The sequence below is a fragment of the Triticum dicoccoides genome, chromosome 1B, assembly GCF_002162155.2.
Source record: "Triticum dicoccoides isolate Atlit2015 ecotype Zavitan chromosome 1B, WEW_v2.0, whole genome shotgun sequence".
NCBI classification, from domain to species: Eukaryota; Viridiplantae; Streptophyta; class Magnoliopsida; order Poales; family Poaceae; genus Triticum; species Triticum dicoccoides.
The window spans coordinates 619,596,561-619,618,615 of NC_041381.1; the positions used below are offsets into that span (position 1 = coordinate 619,596,561).

Here is a 22,055-nt window from a genome sequence, read left to right on the forward strand (position 1 = left end):
GAATATTTAAACACCTAAGTCAAAAACCAAATGTGGCCAACACTCCCGAATCCTCTGCTTTGAAGCCGCCTTTTCTCACCGGATCTAACATAGATACATGATTCTTCAAGAGCAAATTGCCGAGAAAATATAAAGCATGAAAGGCTTTAAGTTGTATAAATGAAACCATACCACCATATCTTCATTTAGTTTCTTTGGAAATCTAAAGGTCTAACCGGATGGTACATGTGAGAAGGTGTGAATCCACAACAAAAAACTAAACTAACTTCCAAACAAACATTTCAAGTTTGGAAGCCACAAAGAAGCAGCCCAGATCTCTCGTTGTAGTACAGGTACATGTCCTTAATCCTGCATCCACAACCCATAATTTTTCAACACCTAAATCCATTAAATCCAGCCGAAGGAAATCATGGCAGAAATATGTGTCGTGGCTTACGTCTCCAAGGACTTCTTGGCATTCTTGTGCAGGTTGGACACAGCAATCCTCGCTGCGAGCTGCAGAAGAACCACACAGGCACCTTCCTTCACCTTGCCTTTGATGCTTGGCCCTACTTTCATATTTGATGCACACCGTCTAATGCTAACAACACCAAATCTAAATGAAAATTATACGAAGTTTTAGTAGTATATAACCAAAGTGAGAGCAACAAAGAGAACATCGCATCACATAAAAGAAACATGAGTCAGTAATCATGTGAACAGAAACATATTGGGGGCATTTTATTTACCTTGAAATGTTGATTTTCCATATATCATTTACCATCAGTAGACTAAGAATGGAATAAAACAATAAGCTCTGTCCAGATAGCACAAAAGAACAACAAAATCAACTCAATCTGTTTTGTGAGCCCCAACTGACAATATTTGAAAGTTGAAAGGGTTAGTGAAAGAGGATTTTACCTTGTGTAATCCAGAAGTATATTATATCTTCTCTAGAATCATAGGTTCAGATACGTAAGGCATAATGGACTCATGAGATTTATGTACAAAAAATCCATGTACTGCTGCAAAGGAGGAGCTCGTAATGTCGTGTCTAACAAATAATTCACCATATCACAATCTACCTAATACTCCACAGCCAGTTCCACCAAATACCATGATTAAATGTTAGCTAAAGAGAATGATTCTCCTTATACAAATGTTAGCTTTTTCTGTATAATACTATCATAAAGAGAATTGTTTTTATGAATGATTCTCTTCATGAATGGTTTTTATGAAGTGATATCATTCTCTTTAGGTAACCTTGATTAAATGTTAGCTAAAGAGGATCATTCATAAAAACTATTCCATGGTATCGATAGTATTATACAAAAAAAAGAATTTTTCTTTTCATACACATAGACTAATCTAGGAAGGGGAAGTGAGCAGAAAGCATTTTTCATTAATCAACCAAGAAGTACACTGGAGGGACGATATCTAAACTTGTGAATCAGCACAAAACTGACCTTTCATCACTTGAATTTGGCTGGAGTTCAAATCCATTCAAGATAAAGGAAGTTCATATCACCTAAACAATTGCAGGCTTTAACCAAATATTATGAGACACTTTGCGGATACACCTGCAACGCTAGAGAAGAACATCATAGCAATACTCTGAATTTATGCTTCTTCATGCCACCATGGCTGACACGGATACAGTAATGGTGGCACTGGCCTCTTCCTGCCACCACATCACGGATACGGTAGGCCACATACACTGAACACAATACCATATTGGTAAGCAAGTGTATCATGGAGAAAATAGTAAGATTACAAATAGAAGCAAGAAATATTAAGAATGCAGACATATATTGGTTATTTGAGAAAAACCGCAGTGGAAACCATAAGCTCTGTTGACACATTTATGTCTCAGAACTACAATTATTTTAGTCTCTCCCTCCCTTCACTCTGCCACAATTGGCATAACAAGCTGTAGCCGGGGCGGCAGGGACGCAAGGAAAACACCAGTCGTAACTAACTCTACCATTCCCGCAAAAAAAAACTAACTCTACCATTGAAACAACACGTCAATGCGGAAACAGAAAGAAAAACTTGATCCATGAAACACAATAACATTAGCAGCTGTAACATTTAATCAGTCATGAAGCTTCGTAGATGGTTAAATGCACACTATGGTATGTACATGAAAAATATATCGAACATTAAAAAAGCGAAGAAACAAGACCTATAGTGTTCCCATTAACCATTCAAAAATTCAATCACGAATGTGTTAGTTACTTTTACAAATGGTAAAGGATGAAAGCTTAAAAAGGATCCATCAAAACATATTCAATGAAATTAGCAGCAAACCGAAATATAACGACCATGATATTTTCATAAATCAATCTTGCAAGCAAATCAGGAGAATTGCTAATGGTCCTACCTACCTAGTCCGAGAAAACGCCAAAAGTTGGTGATCCCAGAATGTAATAAGTTATTCTCTTAAAGTTTAGACCAGCCCTCACTCAATATCCCTGCAAAAATTAGAAAACTGAAAGTGGCACTGGAGTCCGAACAATTCGATCTCTCTGCATAATTGCAATACATCCTTTCAGCTGAACAGGGCATATTCCAGAGAGCCAGGATATCTTGAAAATAAACAAAAGAACACATGCAGAATGGATATTAAAGCACAGACAAATAACACTATAGTAGAACATCTAGAAGGCATTGCAATTAATAGAGAAACCTGAACATCCATCAGCTATGTCAGACCACAGTATCATGAATGAGCAGGAATACGATTTTAGTTGCACTCAAAAAATATTTATTTGGTGGAAGAATATCATATATGGTGAGTATTGTTCCGTCTTATAAACAATATCTTCTTAAGAAACAACATGTTTCTCTCAACAGAAGTGAAAAGGTAAAAGATGCAAAAATTGCAAGAAAAATATTACCTTGCATCACACAGAACAACTAAAGCAACATACTGGAATTGATGTTGCAGAGAGTCCTTCCATTGGACAAATAATTTTAAGACGGTGCGCAAAATATGGCAAACAAGCAGAGTTTTCTTGCAAATAATTTTATCTTCCATATATTTAACACATTCCTCTTTGTATCCGGCTTGCAAAGAAAAGTGTGTTCTAACAGTTTCTATAAAAATTTGAACAAATCAAAGCAAGTGCTTAATTTATTTTTCATCATCTGTTCATTGGATCCTACTCCAGCTGTAAGGAGTTTGTAAAGTATGAATCATATTTAGCCAATAACATGTCACGTATATAATAACATCTTAGGCCAACAATTCCTTTTAGTAGAGCAATATATCAGCATATCCATGATAGATAAGAAATGCAGATAGTTTTCTCATACATCAGAGCTAAAAAGTTAAATCAACAATTAATGATAAAACCGAATTCCAATAAGTATGCAAATATGCAATGGCCAGGAGCTAATTTCATTAATATTGTAATCGATTTCTGTAAAGAAAGAACCTCATCAATATTGTATTTTGATTCCCGCAGTCGTTCACTCCAGAAGTTAAGGTCCCAGTGCCAGATCATTGGCTTCCGCAGAACCAAAATCTTTCACAGAGGATTTTAGATCTTCCACATCTGCATTAAGAAAAGCAAAAACTAAAACATATGTGTATTTCAGCCTAGTTCCTAGCCTTCATAATAAGAAATATGAGAAAACTAATTGATGAAGGAGATATAATGTTGATGGATAGACCAAGCGACCACATCATGCAAGTTGCTTGTATCAGCCGAGGGCTGCCGATCCAGCGCACACGCCAATGACCGTGAGTGTGTCTGATCTAGCGTCGTGCTTACGTCACAGGTCCGCCAGGCTGACTGGCGCTCCCCGCGCAACAGGTTCCATGGCTATCCACTTCTATTCCCATGCTTATTGCTGCGTGTGTCCGCTCATGCTTGTTTTATGCATTTATGTTGGATTGCTGCTGCTGGGCTGCTTATGGTCTCCATGGTGACCATCTGGCTCGTGACGCCGCCATTTCACATCAGCAATCCCCAACTTCAGTTCAGGATTCCCACAACTATACCTCATATTGGTGAGCAACAAGAATTACTGTTTGCATATGTATACAGCAAGTGGTGCTCTGCCAATTCTGAAGCACATATATTACAGCAGCATGCGTTGGTTTGGGCATATATAAAAAATGATCACCTAGTCTACTGGATCCTAGAACCAAGAATTGGTAAGAAGCTAAGAAAGCTGGGCATGCCCTACAACACATCAGAGACAAACTAACATGCATATATCTGTACCAAAGCAGTAGGCAGGAAGCAACACAAGCATAAGCAAACAAGGACAATCTTTTTTAGGACTACATTGAAAGCAATGTCGCAAGTGAGGTAATCTTCACACAACCCATGTAATACATAAGGGAAAGAGATACATAGTTGGCTTACAATCGCCACTTCACACAATTACATGAATAAAGCATTACATCATCCAGATACAATCAAGGTCCGTCTACGGAACCAAAATAAAAGAAGAACCCCAAATGCGACAAAGGTCCCCGATCGACCCCAACTGGGCTCCACTACTGATCAACTAGAACGGAAACAACACAAAGGACAAGATCTTCATCGAGCTCCTCCTTGAGCTTGGTTGCGTCACCTACTCGGTAACATAGGCACCTGCAAACTGGTTTTGGAAGTATCTGTGAGCCACAGGGACTCAGCAATCTCGCACCCGCGAGATCAAGACTATTTAAGCTTATAGGAAGGCTGGGGTAATAAGGTGGAGCTGCAGCAAGCGACTAGCATATATGGTGGCTAACATACGCAAATGAGAGCGAGAAGAGAAGGCAAAGCACGGTCGATAAAAGTATGATCAAGAAGTGATCCTATAGCAACCTACGTCAAGCATAACTCCAACACCGTGTTCACTTCCCGGACTCCGCCGGAAAGAGACCATCACGGTTACACACACGGTTGATGTATTTTAATTAAGGTCAACTTCGGGTTTTCTACAACCGGACGTTAACAAATTCACATCTGCCCATAACCGCGGGCACGGCTTTCGAAAGTTCAAATCCCTGCAGGGGTGTCCCAACTTAGCCCATCACAAGCTCTCACGGTCAACGAAGGAATAGACCTCCACCCGAGACACTCCGATCAGACTCGGTATCCCAGTACAACAAGACATTTCGACAGGGTAAAACTAAACCAGCAACACCGCCCGAATGTGCCGACAAATCCCGATAGGAGCTGCACATATCTCTTTCTCAGGGCACACTCGGATGAGACTAGCTACGAGTAAAACCAACCCTCAAGTTTCCCCGAGGTGGCCCCGCAGGCAGCTCAGTTCGGACCAACACTCAGAGGAGCACTGGCCCGGGGGGGTTAAAAATAATGATGACCCTTGGGCGCGCGACCCCCAAGGGAAAAGAAAAGGCTAGGTGGCAAATGGTAAACCAATGTTGGGCATTGCTGGAAAAGCTTTACTTAAGGCGAACTGTCAAGGGGTTCCCATTATAGCCCAACCGCGTAAGGGACGCAAAATCTGGGAACATAACACCGATATGACGGAAACTAGGGCGGCAAGAGTGGAACAAAACACCAGGCATAAGGCCGAGCCTTCCACCCTTTACCAAGTATATAGATGCATTAATTAAATAAGATATATTGTGATATCCCAACAAGTAAATAAATATCCCAACAAGGAACGGCATCCAATCTTCACCTGCAACTAGCAACGCTATAAGAGGGGCTGAGCAAAGCGGTAACATAGCCAAACAACGGTTTGCTAGGACATGGTGGATTAGAGGTTTAGCATGGCAATTTGGGAGGCTGACAAGCAAATGGTAGGCATCGTAGCATTGGCATAGCAAAAGAGCGAGCAAACTAGCATAGCAAAGATAGTAGTGATTTCGAGGGTATGGTCATCTTGCCTGAAATCCCGCAAGGAAGAAGAACGAGTCCATGAAGAAGACAAACGGACGTAGACGAATGGATCCTCACAACCTCGACGTTATCGGAACCAACCCGAAGAAGCAAACACCGGAAAAGAAGCACACAACAAAGTAAACAACCAACACAACAACATGGCACGATGTACAATCGAGTATGATGCATGTCCGGTTTAATGAAACATGGCATGGCAAAGTGCAACAAACAACACTACAAATTAAGTGGAGCTCAATACGCAACGAGTTGCTTGTTGATGAAACACCACGACACGTTATTTAGTTTGAACTCGTTTATGTACTCAACAATATTAAATGTTGGTTAACATGGCAAGAGGGTGAAGCACAACGAAACTACCTATCTAGTCAAGTTTAAATGAGGCCGGAAGCAACAAACAACAATTCCGGTAAATCCCCATAGCATATTTTAGATTTGGTACTGTTCTGCCCTAAACAATATTTTAGAGTTGTTAAACATGCAAGATGAGTGCACCACGTTAAACTAGACATTTTTCTACCTCATTTACATATAAAGTTTATTTAATTCGGAGCTACGGTTATTTAGTTATGAAATAAAGCATTTTAGCATGGCATAGGAGCAAAATAATGCAAACATCATTTTAAACATTTCAAACATAGATGAAAGTTGGATATTATTAATCTACACGAAATTCTGAGCAAGTTCATATACAAAGTTTTTACAAAGGATGCACCGTTGATTAGTTATTAAATGCATGAAGCTAGGGGGTTATTCTGCAAAACTGCAATCTCTGGAATATTAGACAAAATCGCAGGACGAGAAAAAAAACATGATCGGGCTGAAACTGGGCAAGCCCAACAGAAAAAAATAGAGGAGGGGGCGCTGGGGGTCGGCTCACCCCTGGGCTGCGACCCGTGAAGGAGGAGGAGGCAGGCTGGTGGGAGATGGGCCACCGGAGCTGGCTGGCGCGGTGCGGAGGAGGTGGCCCGGCTGGGCCTGGCGCTGCGGCCCACGCGGCTGGCGAAGGGAGCTGGGGAGGAGGCCGAGCGAGGCCGGCGCTGGAGATGGGCCCGGGAGCGCGGCCCGAAATGAAGAGGAAGGAGGCCGGCGAGCTGGGCCAGACTCGGGCGTGGCCCACGCGGAGGCGCGGCGCGACGTGGATCTCGTACACGCTGGCGCTGGGACAAGTCAACGAAGGTGCGGTGCCGGTCTTCTCGTTCACGAAGCAGGGGATGCAGGCGGCTTGGGCAGCGAGGGCGCAGAGGAGCGGCGGCGCTGGCGGGGGCTCCTCCTGGATCCGCGCGACGAGGAGGAAGACGGGGCGCTCGTGCCCGAGCTAGCGAAGCAGGACGGCGGCGGGCTACGTCGATCCGGCCGGGGTCCAGGTCGAAGTGGCCCCATGGTGCGGCGGCCATGGCGTTCCCTGAGAAGAAGGAGAGCGGGCGGTTCCTGTCCAAGGCAGAGAGAGATCCCTGAGAGAGAGATGGATACAGAGGGAGGAGGAAGAACGAGGGAAGGAGGGTAGAGAGGGGATACGGGGTTCCACTGGTAGCCGGCGATGGCTTGCTCCGGTGGCCTCGGCCATGGCCTCGTCGGCCAGCGGGGTTGAGGAGAAGCTCGGGAAGGCTCCTCTCCCAGGAACGAGAGGATACAGGGCTCCAGGAGCGCGAGGCCCTTGCTCGGGAGGAGCTGGAGGCGCGGCGGACGAGCGCTGCTCGTGAGGTGGATCGACGGGCAGATCTGGAGAGAAGCGGGCTGCGAGGTGATTTTTTTGGATCGGGAGGATCCCGATGAGGAGGAGACAGGAAGAGTGGCGGCGCTCGGGAGGATCCCTAGAAATTAGGGATTTTGTCTGATTATATAGGCAGGGGACTAGGTAGGGACTAATCCGGTCCGTCCGATTATAATCGGGCGGTCGTAAATAAATAGGTTAGATAGCCCGAATGATAAAACGAAGATATTTTGCAGATGTTTGGGGATGATCCGGACACAGCGGTAACGACTGTCCGAGTCGGGTCCGGGACAGCTTTCGGGCGCTCGCGTGAGGGGTTCGATGCACTGTGCAGAGAGGGTTTCGGACCGCGCGATCGCATCGGGCAACTCCGGAAGCGAAGAGGGGAAGGAGGATGGACTAGGTGGGCTGTGCAAACGGTCTCGAGCTGAGAGAAGAGAAGAGAGGGAGGCCCGGCGACTGTTTCCGGAGACCGAAAACGTCCGACGTTAGACCGGCTACTATTGCCGCTATATTTTAACGGTTGGGCTATCAAACGAACTCCGAACGCGATGAAACTTGGCAGGCGGTCTACCTACACTATAATAAGACCGCACGTCAACTCTCATCCCATTCCGAGAACATTTCCGGCCACTTATAAAATACTATTCCGGACATGCCACGGGCGCGTGCAAGTGTGTCTGGGCTCAGAACGGACAACGGAAGGAACGAGGAGACCGGGACGGATGCAAGTTTTGAAAACATGATGATGCAATGCACATGATGACATGATGAAATGCAACACGCAAGCCAATGACAAGACAACAACAACGAATAACTGAACGACACCTGGCACATCGGTCTCGGGGCGTTACAACACTCCACCACTATGAGAGGATCTCGTCCCGAGATCTAGAATGGCACCGGAGGGGCAACGGAAAAGAAAAAGAAGAGGTAAAACTAAGTTGCTTCTTTTACAAATGAGTGAAACCAAAGAACCTTGCGAGGTTGAACAAATTCGAGAAAAGAATACCACGAAGGTGAACTAGGTCGAAAACACTACGTTAGAAACGAGGGACAAAGAGCATCTGCGAAAAACCTTGAGGTTGAAGGGAAGATATATATTGAAAACACGCCGGTTAAGGAAGGGGACCAAGGAAGACCAAATTCGAACAGCACTCCGGTTGAAAAGTGATACAAGCCTAGATAAGATGAAAAGAACTTGAGCAGAGGACACGACACTTTGGTTAAATGGATAAGCACGAAAAGAACATGATCTTTGACAAACGAGATGATGGGTTGAAAAGAGCAACATCACAATGACTCCGGAACGAAGGGAAACAAGATCTTGAGAGATCACGGATACAACAAATGCTAGAATGGAGTTGTTGAAAACCAACAACGAAAAGAATAATCTTGATATGGTCTTATGAAATACATCTCAAATTATGAGATGACAACCTGCCACTCACGGGAAGAAGAATTGGATTGATATGAACGAGGAGACGAGAAACTTATATCACCGGGAGGATAAATGAAGTACTTGGATCATTTACAAGCACCAAAATTAGCAACAATCCTTAGGGAAGGCTATAGGTGAAATATAACTCAAGATAATTCCAATGAAGAGATTGATGGATATAAAATATCTCATTCATGACAACATGTGAATCATGAAAACCCGAACTTAATTATCAAGAATGACATAATACCACCTCGAATGATAAGGCAGACAGAAATGCACTCCGGATAGCAAGAAGAAGAATGCTTGAACTCCTTAGAAAAGAATCTCGATGAACATTTCGAGAAGGAATATAAATCCTTGATGAACCAACATGTAGAATCTCCAAGAAGAACTCCGGTAATGAAAGGATAACGAGAAGAAAGAGAAGTTGAAAACACAAGTTGAACCCTTGCAATGGTTAGATAGATCTTTGGAATGATAATTAGAGCTTGGAACTCCGGGAAAGAAAAGATGAGCAACTCGAACTGAGAATGTGATACGATGAGCCACTCCGGAATTGAATAAACTTGATTAAACAAGAATAAGAATTATGTTATGTCTATCCTTCACCAATTAAATTGACGACAATCAACAGATTTGGCATACTACTTATTCTCGTAGAAAGGATTAAAAGAGATATATCAAAACTTGAGAAGGTCTTCAACGAACCACCGGTAGGATTGGAACAACAAATGAATTGATATGATGAACAAGGAAGAGAGATCTTGAAAGAACCACCGTAAGAATTGAAAATGATCGAAGTAGGGGTGCATCACCGGTAAGAATTAGCAAATGAACGAAGGTGCTTGAGAGGATTTAGATACATGAGAGCGCAGAGATCACGAGCCGATTAAAGATCACTTGCACGAAGCATCGGTAAAATTGAAGAACGTGAGCTGAAAACTGAGAATGAATAATATTTGAAAAGATGGATTCCGGATAAGAAATTGAGAAGACTCTTGAATTTGCTCCGGATAGTTGAAAAGAATTCTCACAATCGAAAACAATTATGAGAGGATGGCATAACGCTAGAACCATGAATCTCTGGAAGAACGGGCAAGATTTAAGAGGAACTCTTCTTCGGTCTTCAAAATTCGAGAATGACAACGAGAAACACCACCATGAATTGTTGAGGCACTCCGGAATGACAATTTGAAAGGTTGAACCAAAAATGAAAGAATTGGAAAGATCTTGGAGAAAGACATTTGACTGATGATAATTCATTCTTACGTCAAACTTTGCAATGAATTTGAGAATAACTTCGGGAAAGTTGGGAGAGTCAGGTAAGATCCTGGTAAAAGACCTGTGGGTTAGGGCCCACTCAAAAGAACACCGTTGAACAATTGCTTGAAAGGGAGGTTGCACCGGTTGAATTAAATGGCTTGAATGAGGTAACAGCCTCGAAATAGTTAGAATTGATGCGGAGTGGAAACACGAATCTTCAGAGATATCTTCAGCACTCCGGAATAACAAATAGCGAGGAGTAGAATGATAATGAGGTGCACCGGTATGAGAAGACATTGAAATGAGGAAAAAGGTATGATCAACAAAACTTGACTTGAATCCACCGGAGAAGAGAAAGGAATGAGGAATGACGAACTAGTAGAACATCTTCTTGAGAACCACCGGGTAAGAACATTGACAGAAAAGAATGGAGAAACTTCACAAAAATAAAAGGATACTTGGTAAAGAAATCTTAGTCCTTGAGGAAAAAGGGTGGGTGGGCGGGAAAAAACAAAGGCAACTTGGAGACGGATGAAACAACCACCGTTGAGAAGAAATGATAATTGGTCTTGCTGATGTTGAAGTGATCGGATCCACTTGAAGAGAAACACGCCGGTTGAAAAGGATTGACATGACAATCTCGATTGTCGAGAAGGATTGGTATTCACATCGGAGTATGAGAACACCATTTCGGAAAGGTATGGAATCAACACTTGACATTGAAGCAACTCGAATACCACAACTCAGAACAAAAACAAAGGACTGGCTTGCAGAATAAGCCGGAACAAACATATGATAGAGATTTCGTCCGAAGTTTTCGTGGTGGGGCCTACACGGGCTCGATCGTACAGCACCATCATGTACAAGGCAGTGCACATGACATACGAAGCGTCCCCGAGTCGGCATAGCCAAGGACTCTTTAAGACACAACGAGACCACTGTAAAATCGACCGTGAATAGGCGGACCACTAGACGTCGAACCCCAATTTCATATCATACATCCGTCAGAAAGATATCCTAAGAGCTACTTGAATTCCCACCTATGAAACTCCCGAAATTTTCCGGTTATGCAATCAGGTGTTGGGGATACAGGGGAAGCATAATATCTCACCCAAAACTAGCAAATCCTACATCCAGCTGTATCCATCCTTCAACACATAACCAAGAAACCTTCGGAAATCGTCTACCTCAACCTTCGAAAAGCATCCGTTATACGAGTCATGGCAATACTCCCGTACTCACCTCAGTACTGGGTTATCGGGGTTATCTCACCAACAACTGCATAAAAGATATTTTCGATGTCGGCGTACTAAACTCAGGTATTCCAGAACTGCAACGATAAAATTATGATGACAACACCTCAGAGCTCAACTCCCCGGGACACTTCCACTAAACCCCTGACAGGAGGCACCAAGACAATGTTCTCATCATAAAACCATCGGAACGATTCCAAGATACCCGCGTGATCCTAAAAAAAAATTTAGTGAAATTTGAGAAGAGAAGAATCAAAACTCTACGTCAGGATGCCTTACCAGAGCGATGAAGAGACTGGGGAGTAAAAAGAATTCCTAACTCTCCGATATATAATTCCTAAATGACTCAAAACATTTTTCTAGACACAACTCGGCCGCTAAAAACGATCAAGCAATGGGGCTCCTAAGGTCGGGGAAGGCTCTGATTACCAACTTGTAACGCCCTCGATGCGGCTATATCTCCCACGTGTCGAAGCACGACTTAGAGGCATAACCGCATTGAAAGCAATGTCGCAAGTGAGGTAATCTTCACACAACCCATGTAATACATAAGGGAAAGAGATACATAGTTGGCTTACAATCGCCACTTCACACAATTACATGCTACAACTCTTTTGCTTGGGAGCTTTTAGAGAGTTAAATTAGAGGTACTCGTACAGAAACAAGAAGAACATGCTCAAACATAAATAATAGGATAGGGGTTCAAACTTGAAAATGAATCTCCGGCTACTACAACTCTAAAAGATTGTAATAGAATAGTACTTTGCTAGGAACATGATTTATATTAATCTAATGCAAAGAACATCGAAGAGAACAACTTGGCTGGTTTTACCTTGAATAACGTGATTCCAGGAAGCACCACAGATTTTCTAGCTCCCTCAAAACGAGTCAGCATATCCAACACAGTACACTGTATCTACTCTTGCAGAAACATGAGAAGAGATTGAATTGTATTGTTCTGGTACCTCTAGGCTCATCCGTCTTAGGAAACATTGCAAAAGGTGCGATGAAATCGGACACCCTTCCAAACGTCGTCTCAGACATGGACTGGTTCTGGACCTGCACAACACAAGCATGATTTCAGGTTGTCTAAAGAAGAAGCATTTTTTTGGAGCACACAGAAACAGAAGCAAACAGGACAACAAATCCATGAATACTGGTCTAAAATGAGTGATGCGACGGCTATAAAGATGCAGACAAAATTGTATGATCGCAATCTCTGTGGGCCTGGTACTGCTGATTGCTAAAATCAATGAGGGACCAGTTTGCCAAGTTGCGCAAATAAAATCTCAAGATTCCCCAATCAACACAATAAAAGAGGCTGAACAAGCACACAAAGTAGGCATGATGTTTACTCACGATGGCTTACTGGAGCTCTCATACTTGCTCTGGATCTGCAAAACAACATTCAGAAACAAGGAAAAAGTTCAGAATCGCAGCATGAGGAACACAACATGAGGAACAACAGAGCAAAGGTAAATAAGCAGTTATGGACTTGATCTCTTGCTGCTGACCCACAGCGAGAAGTCGGTGATGTCGAGGAGCAGCAGTTGGGCCTTGTGGTAGTGCGACATAGCCTTGCTCAGGGACTGCAAGTAAGCCTCTGCAAACATGCATGAAACAACAGTTAATCAGTAATGAAGCAGAGCAGAGGTGGAAATCATATTCGTGATGGTGGCCGGAAGAAGGACTGATAGATAAGGTAGATCAGACTGCAGCAAGAAAGAAAAGAGAGAATGAACAACATAACAGCACGTAGACATTTCATCAAACACGCCAGGAGCATCGGAACGGAAGAACACCTCACCTTGAGCAGGAGTAGAGCAAAAGGAACAGTGACAAACTGAACGAACGAGAGCAGCCCCGACGATCCTGCAAGAGGAAAAGAAAGAGAAGAATCAAATCGCATAAAAAAATCGCACAAGATAGCAAGAACGGGAGAATGAGGTCGGTTTCATGAAAAAGAAGAACCTGCACCGAGCGCACCAACGATGTCCCCTGGCCGGCGGCGCCGCCTCCATGACGAACCACGACGAACTCCTCCGTCCTCCCAGCACCTCAAGCCCACCGCGACCAGCCTGCTGCTTCTTGTCCTCGTCGCCTATCTCCCCTGCTCCTTGCAACAATGGCGGCATGGGCCAGAGAGAGGAGGAGGAGAGGTGGCGGCGCGAAGATCTGCGCCCGATCTAGCATCACGGCACGTGAAGCCGGTGACTTGCGCTGGACCCGGCTGGATCGAGGACTGGCACCCCTGCTGCTACACCTCGAGCACCGGGGAGAGAAGGCGGCGGTGCGAGCGCGAGGGAGGCGAGATGGGAACGGCGAGATGGCGTGGAGGGAGAAGAAGAGGGGCTCGAGGACGGAGAGGATTGGCCCCGAGCACGCTAGGTTTTCGGGAGGGGATTGGTCCTGGCTGTCGTCGAGGATTGGTCCTGGTCAATCGGGAACAACCCACCTTCAGCCAATCATTGACCTGGGCTCCAGGAAACCCTCCCTCTGCTGGATGGCCCCCATTGGCTCATGACCCCACCCGTCATTCTCTCCTGACACAGTCTTAAACGTGAAAAACAGTGGACGGTTGACCAGCCGCCAGCAGCCAAAAAATCACTGTTGTAATTCAATCGAGCGGTCAAAAACGCTGTGGACGGTTGACCAGCCGCCAGCAGCCAAAAAATCATTGTTGTAATTCAATCGAGCGTTCAAAAACGTTGGGCGTGAGCGATGCCTCCAGTTACGCGGGTACTCTAGCGAGGTTTATAGGTTAGATATGTAAAAAAACACTTAGATTGCATAAGTAAATATTTTTTTGATCAAGTTTGCATTGCATACAACGTGTTCCACATGGTAGTGCACAAGTAATCAGTGTTACTTTTCAAATCATGGAATTTTCTAATATTTGTACTATTATATATTTCAATGGAAACATGTCCATAAAAAAGTGACTTCCTAAGTTTTGTACCAGAAAACATGTTAAAATCTAAAATGACTAGCTAGATATAAAGAAGAAAGGGCAATTGAACGTATGATATTATATGTACCTTCTAATCCTCTTAGAAGTTGTGATCTTCTTAATCTCACTTTCTGTGAATGACCCATCGGCAAAGTCCACCACAAGGGGATCGCTAGCAGCATTCTCGAACCTGCAGCTGCTGATGTGACCTCTCAAAGGGTGATTATGTCTGCTTCAAGCACATTATCCTCTCCATCCCAGATTAGGAGAAGGCAGCCGAGGGTTGCTTTGATAAAGGAATGACTGCTCCTGCACCCAGTTCGAGCTAAAGGGACGTGTCAAAAATAGTCACAACCACATCTAACATCGATGGCAATGATGGTCATCCTGGTAGCTTAGGCGGATACCTAATAAGGCCACACTTGGGATCGATGTAATTTAAACATAGGTGTTTAACTCATATATGTATCTTACAGGCGACTGTGCAATTTCTGCCCGGAAACAAAACGACAGGCTAAGGCGAGTATTTTTTTACAGGGGTATTTAGAAGGGAAAACGATAATCCAAACAAGGCTTAAGAGTGCCAATAATCCGACTTGACGCTGCAGGTTGAGAGAGCGCGAAGGGGGCTAGGGAGGTTAGCTAGAGACAAGATGGCGAGCTAAGACGGAGGGGAGGGGGCAGCAAATAGGACGACAAAGTGGGAGTGATGGGGAGAGAAGAGTAGGCAGCAATGGGGAAGCGGCGGGAGGAAGAACACAACCCGTGGGCAAGAACAAGGGGTGCCTTAAAGCTTACACACGAGTGGTTACACCCTAGATTCGGTTTATAAAATATTCAAATGATTGGGTCAATCGACATAGAAATATATTTTCTCATTCAGTTATGCTAGCTGTGAGATGAAGGGTTTTGGTCCCTTTTTTCTTCCATGAATCCTGAAGTCTAATCAGATTGTTCTCAACTATGACTTATAAATAGTTGTTTCTCTATCACCAATCTCCTAAGAAATTAAAGTATCAATAAATCATTTGTCTCAACAGAAGAAGCATCATCGGTCCAGGAAAATATTTTTGAAAACTGATAACACGAAATAGCTGTTGAAAAGGGTTCTCCTCCCCCTGGCCACATCGCTACAGCCATTACAAAGAAAGCAAACACTTATTCTGCAACATCTCTCGACAAGAGTGGAACAAAAACTAAAAATATATGTTATTACATGCCCAGAAAATAGAGCCAACAGGTAAAGTTTCTCTCCAGACGCGTGGAGTTTTTTCTTTCTAGTCACAGCAAAATAAAACATCATCTCTCACTTGACTCTTCTAAGCCAGCAAACCTGATCAGCAGTCCTGATGAGCTGGATTTCTCGGAATCAAAAACCCACATCATTACTAATTTGTGCACCTTTTCCGGTTTTGAAGGATGCTGTAAATAGATTTCACAGAAGCACATGTACATTAGTTAGCAGTCTTCAGGGTATTTTGCAAGGATCAAACATCTATCTATACATTATTATATTATCAAAACAAAATACAAAAAAGCTACCACATGATTCCACATAGAATAACAAGTCACCACATATTCTTTCAGGGAGATATGATATTTGTGCTGTTTTTCCGCAGCAATGTTTTTAACTAAGACTTATTTGAGCGTGTTATGTTGAGGTCTCAACTCTAGCAACAAAAAAAAATACAAGTACGACACGGTGACGAGATATATTTTTTGGCTAAATTCTTAGAGAACAAAAAAGACAAAATAATTATTTTGAGGGAGAAACCCTATGACGGTAAACATGGTAATATTTATGGGAAACTAGACATTACAATAATTTACTATATATCTTCTACATGGTATGTCGCCTGACACTTTGTTCGACCTTCATATTATCTTACATACCAATATCCATAGCAAAAAGAATCATAATGCACTAACGATAAAAATCTACAAAATTCAAATCAAGCCATGTTGATATATAGCTACAAATTAGAAACATTATTTGCTATTGATATGTTAGAAACATTTTATGTCAGAAATATGTAAAACACACAAGTAAAAATTAATATTACTTTTTTCATCATGGAATTTTCTAATACTACCACAGAGACATATTCATAAAAAAAAGTAACTTTCTATGTTTTGTACCGGAGAACAGTATTAAAATCTAAAAGGACTGGCACTAGATAGAAAGAAGAAAGGACGAATCAGTGGATGATATACATATATGTACCTTCTGACCATCTTAGGGTTTGTGTGCACAAGCTCAGCCAGACGCTTCTCCCCAGTGATCTTCTTGGTCTCACTTTCTGTGAATAACCCATCGGCAAAGTCCTCCACAAGGGGATCACTGGCGTCATTCTCGAACCTGTGGCTGCTGGTGTTACCATTCCAACGGCGATGGCTGCTGCTTCCAGCACCTGGTTCTCCCCAACCCAGCACAGAAGAAGGCATCAGCTGGTTGCTTTCATGCGGTAATGGCTGGTTCTGCATCCAGTCCGATGAGCTACCGCTGCTGAAGGCATTCGTCCCCAGCTGCGAGGTCTCCGAGGTCCAGTCGACGGCTTCTGTCTTCACCATAGAGTAACCAGGGCCGGGGAGCGAGCTGGGTACTGGTGGGCTGGTATTCATCCCCAACGGCGAGCAGTCCACAGGTTCCTCCTTCACCCTAGATCCAGCAGGGATGGGTAGCGAGCTGGATGTCACCGGTACTGATCCTGGTAGGATGGTATTCGTCGTGAAAGGCGACCAGTAAACGGGTTCCTGCTTCACAATAGCTTCGTCAACGGGTTCTTTCTTCACCATGGCTTCAGCAACGGGTTCCTGCTTCACCATTGCTTCAGCAAGGATGGGCAGTGAGCTGGATGTCACCGGAACTTGTCCTGGTGGGATGGTATTCGTCCCCAACGGCGACCAAGACACGGGTTCCTGCTTCACCATAGCTTCAGTAGGGATGGGTGGTGGCGAGCTCGCTGCAGCGCTGGTGCTGGTGTTGTTGTCTGTGTCGTTGTAGTCACTGGGGGAGTTGATCACAGCGTACGTGCTGGCCAAGTCGGCGCCGTCCAAAAGCGAGATGTACGCCATCTCATCGAATCCCATCATCGTCTCCATAGGCCGGAGGGAGATGGCCGTCGTCTGCATAGGTGGCGGCAGGGGTGGAACTGGAAGCGCGTCCTCGTGCGTCTGCCCGAAGACGCTGGCCGTGCTCTGCGGTGCGGACAGAAGCAGGCCAGACGCAGACGACGCCTGGTTGACGGACGAACTGGACAACGGCGGCGTCGTGTACGCGGGCGGCCACACCACGGGATGCAGATGACGCCTGGTTGCGTGAGTGACGGGCGGCCACACCACGTCGAACAAGCTTCCGCTTCCGCCTCCGTTAACTCCACCGCCCGACGTGGGATCCAGCTCCTCCGGATGCGACAACGGTGGCATCTCATAGTCGGAGGACCCGGAGAGGTTCTCCTGCCACTGCGGGAAGGCGCTGCCGCCGCCGCCGCTCGATCCGGAAATTTGATCTGCGAGCGACGGTGGAGCCTGATCCTGGAAGTAGTAGGAGTAGGACGACGAGGATCCGTAGATGCTCTGCCAAGAGGCGGAGCTTCCCTCAACGTTGCCGGCGCCACCTCCGGACCCGTGGGTTTCAGGGAGCAGCGGGGGTTGTGGCTGGTGGGACGACGACGAGCCGGCTTCCCGCCCGGATCCGGCGGACAACGACGGGTGCGCGTGAGAGGCGGAGCTCCCTCCAACGCCCCCGGCTGCACCGCCGGACCCGAGGGTTTGAGAGAGAAGCGGCGGAGATGGTGGCAGCTGGTAGGAGGAGGACGACGAGCTAGCGGCTCCCCATCTGGATCCGTGGGCAGAGGACTGGGGGGCGAAATGGGTGGCGGTCGGGCTGTACTGGATTGTGCGGCGGAGGGAGGAGCTTTCGGGGCTGGAGGTGCGGCCAGGTTGGAGGTGGAGCGGCGGGAGTTGCCGGCGGCGGCTGGCGGAGCCGTCCTGGTTTTCCATCGATCGGGATCGAAGATTCGAAGCTCTCGGCGCTAGGGTATTGGGGAGGAGGAAGGGTTTTGCCGGCGGCTAGATGGAGGGTGCAATGAATCTGGGCTTAGTAGATGGACGCGCTTTTATACACGGAGAGCATCGGCGGTCTCGACATGAACAGAAATGGAAAGTAGCGGGAACCCTGAGAGTGCGAGTAGGGTTTGGGATTCTCCTTGAGTGAGGGGTGATGGGCTGCCGGGCCTTTTTCTCTTTGTGCATCCAGCCCATGCGATGTAGCTGTTCATTTTTCTAATATGAAAAAAGTTTTTTCCATTAACCATTGGCATATTCCCTCAAAAAAAAAGTTAACCATTGGCATATGATAAATCACTTTTTTTAGACGGCATATGATAAATCACTTGACATTCCACAGAGTACGAAATCTTGTGATGATAAAAAAATGGAATCTTGTACCATTCCATGTCAAAATAAATAAAAATCTTGTACCTTTGAGGAAAAAGAAACTTGCCACCGGCTCCATTTGAGCACCATAGCTTGCAAGTACACGGGAACCACGGTTACACTATGTGATAGAGAAAGCAACTTTGTACTCCATCAAGTTTGTAAGGAGAAGAAATTTCCATCACAGAAGATGAAGTCGTGCCTCTCCAGCTAATTAATAATGAGCATTGCTCTGGAAGGCATTGTGAAGTACCTAAGCGTCGGTCTCTTCTAGGTTTTCTCTAGTAACTTCAATCTAGGGCTCCATCCATGCCTCTGTAGCTTCGTGCTCCCTCAACAAAGGGCATGTGGTCAGGAACTTGAAGATTTGATGAACAAAATGGGGTTGAAGCAAGATGATTTTGATGATACCACGCTCGAGGAAGAAGAGCCAATGTCGGCGGAAGCTACCCGGTGGCTTGTGGTGCCTAGGGTTCACACCATCACTGAGTATAACCAACTTTGGTCCTATGAGAACATGAGATCAGCCTAGGATCCAGCGCATGAAGTCCACTTTCGACATTTTGATGAAAACATGTATGCTCTTAAAGTATGCGCGCCTTGCTGATTGGGTGAAACTTATGGAGGGTGGACCATTGTCTTTCCTTGGCAAAGTTCTGTTGATCAAGATGTGTGGTGGATTTTCCAAGCCTTCTACAATTGAGATAAAGCGTCCGCATGTATGAATTAAGATCTACGACCTCTCGGGTCGTTCCGGTACCTCATTGGCAGACTTGCATGAAAGCTTGGGAAAGTGAACTCCTTGAGCCAATTTGGGAGATTTTGAAGGCAATTTCTATTGTATACGGGTGAAGATTGATGTGAAGGAGCCATTGAGGCAGGCGGGTTTGATCACATGGGGTTTTGGGCAATCGCCAAATTTCTTAGTTAAAGTATGAGTAAATCTCAGACTAGTACATCTTGTGTAATTCTTTGGATTACATGCATAATAAGCATGGAGAGGGGTGTACAAGGACAAATATTTGGATAGGGACCTCTTAACTGACCTTGGTTGGCGTGGTGTGACCCTGGTTATGGGATGGCCGTGGCTCATGGAATATTAGGCTTCTCAATCAGATCTTTCCCCTCAGTTTCTTTTATTTAGCATATTAGGTCGCATGTTACGACAAGTCTAACTAACAACTACTTTATGAATATGTATTGATGTAACATAAAATTGATGTCATTATATTTGTATTCCAAAGTACTGCTTTATGATTATGATTTTGTATCACAAAAGTTACATATTAATAGTGCAGTTGTTGGTCAAAGACTTGTCCTAACATGCGACACAATATGCAAAGTAAAAAAATGATGGGAGTAGAAGAATTTGTCAAGTTTTTTCCAACACCTCGTCTGGGCACAGGAGAGAAGCAGAGTCTTCTCGGTCCAGAGCGCATACAATCTTCACTACTTGGAGCTTCACCAAGCATCTTCATGTGCATCCAGCATGGCACCGGATGGTAAGCGCGTTGTCCGGCGGCAATTTGGAGGTGCCCTGCCGCATTTTGTGTGTGGAAATTGTCTATGAAAGGAAATCTTGAATACTATAGGCATGTGTCCATTTGTGGTGTAACGAGAGAACACATTTTAGGCCTTCTACATGTTTCCGACAAAAAGGAAGCTATGGCAATCAATGACAGATGTTTGGCACCTTCCGGATGTTGGTTCACCAGTGAACACTGGCTCTGAGTGGCTTCTCTGTATCGTATGTGATCTCCGGAAGATCGAGCAAATGATGTGACTACACTTTGGCGCACATTTCATATCTGAAATGAGATTGTTCATTACAAAGCTCCCCCTCCTACTAAAGCTTCATGCCGCTTCTTGTGCTGTAATCTCAGTTCTCTACTAGGCCCAGCTCAACATCGGATGCTTGAGTGCTGTTGTCAGGAGCCATGGAGTTATATAACATGGTCCTAATGTTTCACCGAGGGGCAGCCTCGGCAAAAGTTCAGCTGATTGTACGAAGGAAGTGTGGATCCCGCCAGAGTCGGGCGGGTAAGGTTAAATGTTGATGGTTCATTCTTGGCCACTGATGGAATGGCTTGCATTAGCATGGTTCTACGTGTTGACTTGGGCAGAGTCATATTCACATCTCGCCGTCAACTCTTGACATGACATGCATGATGCGCTTGAAGCAGACCTCTCGACATGTATGGAAGGCACTGCACTAGCTAAGCAATGGAGTATCTGGCAATTGATTGAATATGAAAGTCTGGAGGCTGTGAATCTCATTAATGGCAAAGTCCATGGATCAACCTAGATATGCATACTTGGTGCATGAAATTAATGACTTGTTAGAAGGTGATCACATGCCTTGTATTACTCATTTTTGGCATAGCGTGAACTTGATTATTCATTTAATGAAAACATTAGACATTTAGAGGGTTGCAATATCATCTAGCTTAGGTTTGCACGACAAATGTTGAGAAGCTATGTCGACGTGATTGTATTTGAGTAATACAAGTATCCACCCGCAAAAATAGTGCATCCGAAAATAATATTTTATTATTGTTGCCCAAAATGCAACTTATGATTGTCTACGTCTTCATGATGTTCTGCAAACTTTTCCACAGATATTGTGATTAAATTTAGGGGAAAACAAAATTTGAAACACTATAAGATGTTAATGTTTTATAGGTCATGTAAAATATGGTGGTCCAAAATATAGAAGCGGGGACGGAAGGGAGGCAGACAAGGGGTGATTGGCGGGGCACGAAGTACGAACAAAAAACATCAGTGAATTGTAGTAAAATAAAATGAATTTAAAATAATAAGCTTTGAAGATGGCAACAAACATGAATAAAACAAAAAAAACTCAAGCATACAAATTTGAACATTCCAAACCAATATGTGTATTATATATTTTATATTGAAGTTTACATTAAATAGACTAGATCCATCAGGTCAAAACAAAATAGATTGATAATTTTTGTTGTTGAAAGTAGCAAATGAAGCATTGATCCTTAATGTTATCTATATATCTTTAATTTGTATGTTAACTGCTAATGTGGTGCATTTAGAACACACACTTTTAGGACATCTTGTTTGTAAGTTCTATGTATAAGTGACCAATACTACCATCATTTATGTT

General features: G+C 44.3%; 1 protein-coding gene across 26 annotated transcripts; it reads right to left on the reverse strand.

Annotated features, from left to right (window-relative positions):
- Positions 1-151: 151 nt before the first annotated feature.
- Positions 152-14,163, reverse strand: LOC119349163. 26 transcript variants are annotated; one of them, XR_005169266.1, is made up of 9 exons: positions 13,340-13,399; positions 13,028-13,135; positions 12,892-12,926; positions 12,365-12,591; positions 1,446-3,982; positions 901-1,001; positions 729-796; positions 437-595; positions 152-348 (listed from the first exon to the last, which is right to left on the reverse strand). XR_005169266.1 is itself a non-coding variant. In XM_037617192.1 (8 exons), the coding sequence occupies exons 1-6, from the start codon at positions 13,665-13,667 to the stop codon at positions 3,525-3,527; spliced, it is 462 nt and encodes a 153-aa protein (XP_037473089.1). In that variant the 5' UTR covers positions 13,668-14,163; the 3' UTR covers positions 152-348; positions 437-2,453; positions 3,420-3,524. The 26 variants fall into 26 exon arrangements, 20 of the variants coding, with proteins under 20 accessions (XP_037473089.1, XP_037473082.1, XP_037473081.1 ...); XR_005169267.1 differs by having other exon boundaries at positions 437-1,696; positions 2,367-2,453; positions 3,420-3,982; XR_005169264.1 differs by having other exon boundaries at positions 901-3,982.
- Positions 14,164-22,055: the final 7,892 nt, after the last annotated feature.